Genomic DNA, 9291 nt, shown 5'->3' with positions numbered 1-9291 from the left:
CCGAAGCGCTGCTGTCCTAAGCCAAGTCTGAACTCCAAAGGGATGGGTGCAAGCGGAATATTTTGAATGAGCAGCAATAATTTGGTTTTGTTATGCTTATTCGCTTGCCTAAGAAACAGAAGATGAGCGTTGTGAAGTACACATTTAGATAGCGCACTAAAAAATAAATCTTGGCTTGAAAGGATTAGCATCAATTAGAGAGGCACTCGCTTTAAATAACAAAGCACGTTAATTCCCCTAAGGATTGTACTTATTGGAACACATTTTCAGTAGTAAAAAGAGCAACAAGTGTGCTAGTACTATTGATTTTCCACCTTTGTATTACCAAAACATTTTTTATTGACAAGTATTACTTTGCTTGTTAAGTGCTGCACAGTTTGATGGGTCTAAAGGGTGGATCACCTAATTAATTGCCCTTTCAAATCTTCATCCTACACTGTGGTGATTACGTTAAAGACATGGGTTTGGGATTCATTTGACTTCACTCAACTTGTAAGTGATAAGCAGTAAATAAATATTAACGGGTTATTAATATCAGCCTAGCTTTAGGAGCAGCGTGCCATCTCAGTAGGTCCAGGAGCCACTTCTAGTGTCCAGGAGCTGGCTGCAGGGGCCCTGCTTTTATTTTCACAGTCTAGTTTTCTGTCGATGAACGTTACAAAGTCTTTTTTCCACACACTTAAAGTCCTGCCAGTGTGCAGCTGGCGCAGAGCCTCTTCGTGCAGAAGGAGCAGCCACTGCATATTTTACCAAGCAGTAGTTTGCGCGCATGTCACTGGTGTTTTCTTCATGATAATCCAGTAGAAAATGATATTTTCAAAGAGAAAACTTCATGTGTTACTGTGAGTTAAAAACAAAACAAAACAATGATAAAGAAAACCCACCAGAACCTGTGTGTAGCCCTGTACTGGCTGGCCCTGCACTCAGTACTCACTATCATACGTGTCATACGTGAGATTCAAGACCAAAGCTACAACAGTGGAACAGGAGGAAGAGGCACACTGTGTGCTTTTTCCTGACTGTAGAGGTCTTTCCAGAAGTTCAGCTGCTGTTGCCTTTTTTACTTGAAAGCCTGCTGAGCACGGCTGTGGCGCAGTAATAAACGCTCTCGGCTTCTGTTCTCTCCCCTCTCGCCAGACGATCCACGGTCACAAAGGGCCCATAACTGCAGTGGCGTTTGCTCCCGACGGCCGGTACCTCGCCACCTACTCCAACTCCGACAGCCACCTCTCCTTCTGGCAGGTAAGGACTGTTCCTGGGAGCCTGCGGGCGTTTCCCATCCCCGTGTCCCCTGGCGGGCTGGTCACACTCCGCGTGCTCCCACACAGCCCAGGTACCCGCTGCACACCCAGGTTACAGCACACAGACCTCTTGCAGCACGAACTCTCCAGAAGCTTTCCCTTTCCCAATGTTTTGCCGTGCTGTCTAGCCACAGCTATCTATTTTTGCAGTGTGCAGGTCTTTTTCTGTTATTGTTTCTACTCGAACATCCCTTGCGGTTATCACCCGGTGAGGGAGGAGGCTTGTTTGCATACAGATGAGGATGTAACTTCGGGGCAATCAACGAGCAGCCTCAAATGTTGGGCTGCGTCCTATTTGATGTTTGAATCTGAAACTGCTGTAACAGTTCGGTTTCACACACCTAAAGCATCCACCTGATGAGATTTAGGGCCATGGAGGAGAGCCCCAACGAGTTCTCAGCAGGCCAGGCCAGGTGCTTCTGCTCCCATTCTCAGTCCCATCCCTATCAGTAGGCATTTTTCTTCTCTAATCTCATAAATTCCCGTAGATGAAGACCTTCACGACATTTCTCCATTCTATTTTTTATTAAACACGATGCAGAGCTATTAAGGTGGCCGTGGGTCCCACTACTGCTCAGCAGCCACAGCTGCCGTGCCTGGAGCCCGCGTGCCGTGCCGTCGGGGAGCTGTGCTCCGCTGCACCGCGCGCTGTGGGGCTGCCTTCTGCTTCATAATAGGGCTGGAAACAGGAAAACTGGGGAGAGACGATACAAAGAGGGGCTGAAATGGGAGATACTGAGGATCAGACCACCATTTTGTGAAGTACCTAGATAATTTATCTTTTTTTTTTTTAACATCAGCAGTTCTTTTTGTCTGTGTGATCTCATGTCAGTAGGAGTATTTTTGTTAATCAGAGATAAATAAACACGTAGCTTGGTGGGACAGATTACCCCAGAAGAGGCCTTAACTGCTGCCTACATTCCCTAGATAGCATTTTTTTCTTCCTTCAAATGGCTTTAGACTTCAAAATGGATCTGAACAAGCAATTTGTGCAGACTATCAAAATAATGTAGTTTTGCAGTAATCAGACTATAAAGCAGAACTCAGTATACCCATAATTACCAGCGAGTCGTTAACGTAGTTCCCTCGTTTTGATGCCATTCATTAGTTCTACAGGTGCCATAATAATTATTAAATTATTATCCCTCATTACATTGTGTGCTTTCTGAAACAGTAAATGAGAACAGCAAGAATCTTCACCCATCAGTTACATTTATTCAATTGAAGTGCTCAGGGAAAATCTGGAAAGCAATCAGACCAGATCTTGTAAAATTGGCAGGAAAAAAAAAAATCAGGCACGCACGTGTTTTAAATTGTGAGCTGCCACATTCTTCCAGGTGTATAAATGCTCGCGTTAAAGTGGCTTTTACATAAAGAGTTAAATATACCTACACATTTAGTTTTAAAATGTGACCTCGTGCACTAGTGATTTTTTTCCCTTCTGTGTTCTATTTGGCACTATTATTAATGCAGGAAAATCAGTAACATTAGTCATCTTAAAAGGGTTATTACTCAAGATGATTTAAATTGTGAAAATGTCAGTGGTGCTTGCATGCTCCCTGCTAGAGATGCCATGATTTACACTCTCTGACACCATTCTGCTGCTGAGAAGAGCCAGGAAAAAGTAATGGCTTGTACTTTGTCCTGATCAGAATTCAGAGCGTGGCATCAGCAGTAACGCGCCTGCCCTGGCCCAGTGCTGCGCGTGGCACAGCCCGGGGACGCAGCGAGGCGGTCCGTGGAAATCCTAGGATTGCTGTGCATAGGGACGGGAAGGCTTTCCAGAGGAGTGCTTTGGAAGGGGTAGTGGTTTGTGTGTCTTGGTGGGCTAGAGCAGCAAATCTCGTTTTTAAAACACAGATCTAGGCAGCATGAATCAGTAACTGGTCTGCTTTTCTGAGAGCACAATGCAGGGAACCTCTCCTGAATGGTTTGGTTTTCTTCCAGAAAATAATAAAACTCTTCATATTTAACATTTGCTTATTAACATTTCATGTTTCTCCTTAAATTTTGAAAAAAAATCCTTCAATAACAAAGCCATACAAATAAAGTATAAGTGATACTTCTCACCATACTGAATAAGCTATGCAATTTTCCTAGCTAGCTTATTGATTCCGATCTCACAATTCTATTTGAAAAAGAGACAGTCAAGGAGAATGCTAATAAAAAAAATTACATGGGAAAAGCAGGGAGATGAAGTGGTCACTGATTGCTAAACTTCACTGAGTCCCGTGCACAGGAGGGAAGTTTTAACAGGTTCGTGACTGTCATTAGTATTCCTTCTAGTCATATACAGTTGTTGCCTTTCTCTTGTTTTGGGGGGATGCAGGGGTAGGTAGCTGTAAAGATGTTGCTTGCTATACCGGGTGGTCGCCTCTCGGCTGCTCTCCCATCCAACGGCGTTGCTTGGCCCTGCCTAACGAGCGCTAATTACGGCTGGTGTGGGTGGGCAGGGCAGGGCAGGGCGGTGGGCGCCGGGCGGGTTCCCCGCTGGTGTTGGGGTGCCACGGGGGTGCCATCTCTGCTCATCTCTGCAGATGAACACGTCCCTGCTGGGCAGCATCGGCATGCTCAACTCGGCGCCGCAGCTGCGCTGCATCAAGACGTACCAGGTGCCGCCCGTGCAGCCGGCCTCCCCCGGCTCGCACAACGCGCTGCGGCTGGCCCGCCTCATCTGGACCTCCAACCGCAACGTCATCCTCATGGCTCACGACGGCAAGGAGCACCGCTTCATGGTCTAGGGGAAGCCGCCGCGCCACAAGTACATCGCTGTCCCCGACCTCCCTGTCCTTCTCCCTCTTCCTTCGTCTCTGTGCTCCACGCACCCAGCGCCCCTCAGCGCCCCACGGACCGGCCAGGCCGCGGTGGACACGGACAGGGACACGGGGTGGTTTCTCCCCGCGGCAGCGAGAGGATGGATGGCTTCTGGAGAGGTCCCGGCTGCCCGGAGCAGCAGCAGCAGGACACCCGGTCACGCCGAGGCCTGGCCAGCATCCCAAAACACGCCGGCGGACCCTCAGTGTTTACCAAAAAGGCTGTGTTTACATGGACTTTCTGCTAGTGACCACTGAATGATCGCTGGGTGACGCCCCTTAGAGCTGGCCTGTTGGTGAGAGCCTGATGGGCTCGGGACCGGGACCATGAAGGGACGGAGGTTGGAGTGCATCAGCAGTGCTGCTGTGCTCATCATTGCTTGCTGTAGCCTGGAAAAAGAGTAACAACCCACATGTAAATATTACAAAATGTCTCTAAGATAGAATAGCAAACTTGAACAGAGGAGTATTTATATATAACGGTGTTTTTTGCTACCAGTGAAGGTATTTATTTTAAAAAAAAGGAGAGAGAGAAAAAGCTTTTTCTTCCAAAAGCCGCTCCCATTTGTGCTGGGCCCTGCGCGGAAGGCAGGCTGTGTGCGCTGCACGGGCTGGCCTCGCCGAGAGACCGGGGGAAACAGCACAAATGTCACTGGTGGTTAGCGATTCCGGCACGAAAAATTGTGAAAAATGAATAAGTTATTTGAGTGGATGTATGGAAACAGTTTCCTTGGTAGGAATATTCCTATGTAACGTTAGCTGTGACTGTGTTTCCTTCTTACATATCTAATTTTATGAAATATTTAATCGTGTGAAAGTATGCTGGTTTATGCTCACAGTAAAGAAAAAAAATCTATAAAATACTATTTTATTTAAACATATTGATGTATATGTTTGTATAGCTTTTTCTTTGCCATTTTTGTCTGAAAAGCTCACAGAACTAAGAAGGCTGTCTTTACGTGGTAAAGTAAAAATGGTACTCATAGAATCCTCCCTTCCCCAAAAGGAATAAATTAATTTTTAAAACGGCTTCTAAATTTAAAAAGCATTGATTTTTTTTTTTATTATTTTATTTTAGGTGGTCTGTGTAGTACACTGTATATGGAAGTGAGGTTTACAGTCCAGAAGCTACATATCTGTTTGCTGTTTAAAAATTTAAAAATGAAGACCATTAGGAATGTTTAACACAAACTGCCGTAAAATTTACTCTTTGTATCTGGCGGGAATGTAGAATTTAGTCGAGAACTCTGTCGTAGAATATCAGGGTCTTTTCGAAGTGAACTGATGCAAGGTGCATGTACATTGTGATTACAAAGCTGTAGATGTAACCTCAATGATTAAAGTACAAAAGAGCTGCCAGGCTCCCACCTGTGGGCTGCAGCGCCGTACCGCTCGGTGTAGGGGTGCGGGGGAGGCGTTAGGGTGCACTGTAAGCGTGCCCAGAGGTGCTCCAGGATCCGATGCCACCGTTAGGTTGGGGCAGATCTCACGACCTGTGCGTGTGTTTGCTTTCAGAAACAAACCGCGGCCGCGGTGGGAACAGCGGGCCGTAGCCCTCCGGTGGTTCCCTTTGCGGTATAGTGAGCAAACATCTTGAATGATATATGCATTAAAGTGTTTGTTTTGGGGTAGAAGTGTAATGGGCTTTCTGAAGTGCGAGGCAGAGGCAGCCGTGTGCCTGCCAGCCCTGCACACCGAGCAGCAGGGGCGCTGACGGCGAGCGGTCTGCTGGTGGAGGAGCATCCTCAGCCCACGGCACCCATCTTAGGGCACCGGGCTCGCTCTGGTCCTCGCCCAGCCCGCAGCCCCTGAGGGTCCTCTGCAGCCTGAACACAACTACCTGCCCAAACACACCCCCTGCGTCGGGGACTTCGTTAGCCCTAGTCCCCAACTTCTTCGCAGCCCCCGTCTCTCAGCACCGCTACAAAATTGGTATTGTCATTCCGGTGTAAGCTCTTAGTGCTCTATTGATTTGCTAGTGCTGTATTTGGACTTGTCCTTGTAAACGTGGAGACGTATGTGGCTTCATTGGCAGTTTACAAGCAAAAGATGACATGATGAGACACCTGTATGAAAATGTTGTAATGATGGAAGTCACCATCCATGGGAAATGATGGAAGTGTCTGCCTCCCGAGCAACTTCTGAATCCACTCCCCATCTGCTGTATGTATTGAACAACCTGGTGTAAATATGCTTGGGAAATAAAACTGAATTGTATTCAAGAGTGTTGTTGTCGTGGCATCAGCCTCATGGCACGCAGATAATCTCCTGCACCTGCTTTATGAGCCAGTAATCTGGAGTTTTTTCACCACACAAGAAATACATTTTTCATTTGAGGACCAGAAGTGGCATTCCGTCAGTCACGCAGGAGGCACTGAGAGCCCTCAGTGCAAAAGGTGGAGGTAGGAAGGTGCCGGGAATAAAGTTCTCAATTCCCGACACAACGGAGCTAAAGCAAACAAAGGAATTGGAGTCTTCCAGAAATTCATCAACATCGGTGTTTACAAGGTGATACTTCCTTGTATTCGGTTCAGATTCCTCCAAAGAAACTGATTAACACAAATTAAACACTGAGATTTCCTAGCGTGGAGTGCAGGGGGTTGCCAAGTGTATTTAATATGCATTTGGGTTAGAATTTACAATACACACTTTCTTCTTTTTTTTTTTTTTTCGGTCAGACATCACCGAACAGCCCTTCAGAACAAAGCAAGTAAAAAAAAAAAAGAAAAAAAAAGAAAAAAAAAAGAAAAAAAAAAGAAAGAAACAAGAATTGGGTGAATCTTCAATTTTCACAGTGCACGAATGTGTTAAAACACCCGTGGCCCCGGGGTTTTCTTGCAGGTGAAATGCAGGCGGTAGCAGCTCTGTCGGGGATGCTGGCGCGGATCCGGCACGGAGGGGCACGGCGCTGGCGGGGGGCAAAGCCAGGCAGCGCTGGGCGAACTTTCACCTTTCCCCTCGCTGGCTGACAGCAGAGCTGAGTGGTGAAAAATCAATACCTAGGAGCCAGGAGGGAAATATTTCCAACCTCTAACTAGAGAATGTATTTTGACAAGGCCAAGATAATCCAAGCTGCACAGGAGAAAGAGAAAAGAAGACTCATTTTTAAAGCTTGACACTTCAAGGTGTTTTTGTGCAACGCTTTAGAGAGCATCGATACGCACAAATACCAAAGGTCAAAAAGAAAAGCCAGAAGAATTTCAAAAATTAGATGTGCTGGTTTTTGCTGTTTACTTCGCAAAATATAAACTGTTTGATTTGTGCGTAGATCTGTTCAAATGTAGTGAACCCAGGGAGCTCGGAGCTACAGACTCCTCATTTAATAGAAATGAAAATATACCAGAGCCTGTATTGTACCTTAAGCAATTTGCCTATAAAAAGTGCGTGCCTATTTCCTGCTATATATCTGCATTCGGGGACATTAATTGTTTTTGATTTGGCATGATTGCATTTTGATGCAAAAGGATCAATATTTTTTTCATTTATGCAGCATCATTTTTTTGATAATTTAATATCTGGCTGCGCTCTCGAGCGCTACACCAAACGCCCAGCAGCTCTGCGGCCCTTCCTGCGCCGCTGCTCTGAGGCTCTGCTCCGGCTCTGACCGGGTGCAAGTGGCCACGACCGCGCACCCGATGGTGCTTTGGGTGTCCCCATGGCAAGCGAGCGGGGCGGCGGGTTTGTCCCCAGCGAGGGACGATCTGGGGCAGGAGCGGTGTCCCCCGGTGCCGTGGCCGCGCTGGCCAGGAGTGCAAGGCGCTAGGAGTAAAACCACAGCTTTGACTTGGAGGGATAAAGTCCATCACAGATAACATGGCCTGATGAACACAAACTGGGGAAGTGTTGAGGGTTAAGGGGTGCTGCTCAGGGTGGGAGGGCATGGTCAGTGGCAGGCGGTGGCATTTCCAGGGGTCTGGGACCGGCGGGGACGGGCTGACGGACGGCTCTCGACACAGGCGCAGAGGCGGAGGGAGAGTCAGAAGAGATCAAATGCGGAGGTGCTCTCTTTTCCAGCTTAAAAGAGCATGCATTAAGGCTGGGGGAGAGGAGCCAATACGGGGGAAGGTGATGGAGATAAGGAGCGATGTACTTTTACATTATTAATTGCGTATGCATGATTGCCTCCGAACTGTCACACAATATTCTGCTTGAACTGGTGCGGTAGCGATTGCGCGCTAATTAGTGGGATTGGGAGTAAGATACTGGAAATGAGAAGCCACTTGAGATTTGTAGGAGAAAGAAGGAAGCAGCGGGACTGCACCGGACACTTCAAGTTTGCTCCCTTCAGGCACACGAGGCACGGCGGAGGCCTCCCCCTGCTGCCAGCCCCACGGCTGCTCTCCGGAGCCTCGCGGGGTGCCTGGCCGTGGGCCCTGCCGGTGCCGGCAGGGAGCAGGGTGTGGGGTGCCCAGCCTGCCAGCTGCAGGGCACAGATTGACTGCAAGGGTGTGCGTTTGGCTGCTGTCCTCTTCAAAGCGTGTCAGTCATGCGTAAAAACAAAGCTATTTGAAGATGCAGACCACTGAGGTCAGTGCAAACTACATCAAATGTATCGATCCCAGATTTTTTCCAACCAGCGTAATGTTCCTGTTTTACATTGCGTCTGCGTCTTGCGGCCCATCAGCATTCCTCGCAGCTGACTCAGAAATTCACCCAAACGCATCCCGGCCTCCCAGACGGGCAGGGCTGTGTGTGGGCTCTGCTGCCCCGGGCACCAGCACAGCGCCGTGCTGTGGGGACAGCCGGGCTCAGCGGGGCTGGGGTGGAGAAGATTGAGGCGCTGGAGAGCCCCGTTCCCAACACGAGGTGACGTGGATATCAAGGACGCGGTGCTCTTCCCATGCAGCAGATTAACTGTGCGAAAGGGTTAGCAGAAGCTCACGTCTGGATGTGCCTCTGCTCACCAGGCAGGCATCTATCTGCCTGGTGGTCTCAGCGCCACGTGGAGGGCAGGGCTTTCCCCTCTGTGTGGAGATGGACACAGCCAGGAGGCCACCAGTGCTTTGGAGCAGGCTGAATTTGGTCTCGAAAACCTGTCCAGATAGAGCTACCAACCCCACAGTTGCCTTCATATCCAGGCATTTCCCTTAGTCCTGGCATGCTGTTTCCACGCCTGCACGTGTTGCAGTTCTCTCATACAAACTTCATCCCTTGCAGCTGGAATACCTGGCTTCACA

General features: G+C 48.3%; 1 protein-coding gene across 3 annotated transcripts in view; it reads left to right on the top strand.

The window, feature by feature from the left end:
* WDR7 (WD repeat domain 7) overlaps positions 1-6293 on the top strand; it is a 97539-nt gene extending 91246 nt beyond the window's left edge. For all 3 annotated transcript variants that reach the window (XM_084304407.1, XM_084304408.1, XM_084304406.1), the window contains 2 exons: positions 1138-1242; positions 3839-6293. In XM_084304407.1, coding sequence (XP_084160533.1) covers positions 1138-1242; positions 3839-4042 — 309 coding nt within the window. In that variant the 3' untranslated portion in view covers positions 4043-6293. The remainder of the gene's footprint in view (positions 1-1137; positions 1243-3838) is intronic.
* The last annotated feature ends 2998 nt before the right edge of the window (positions 6294-9291 follow it).

The sequence above is a fragment of the Netta rufina genome, assembly GCF_964035555.1.
Source record: "Netta rufina genome assembly, chromosome: W".
NCBI classification, from domain to species: domain Eukaryota; kingdom Metazoa; phylum Chordata; class Aves; order Anseriformes; family Anatidae; genus Netta; species Netta rufina.
This window is presented reverse-complemented; position numbering and strand designations above follow the sequence as displayed.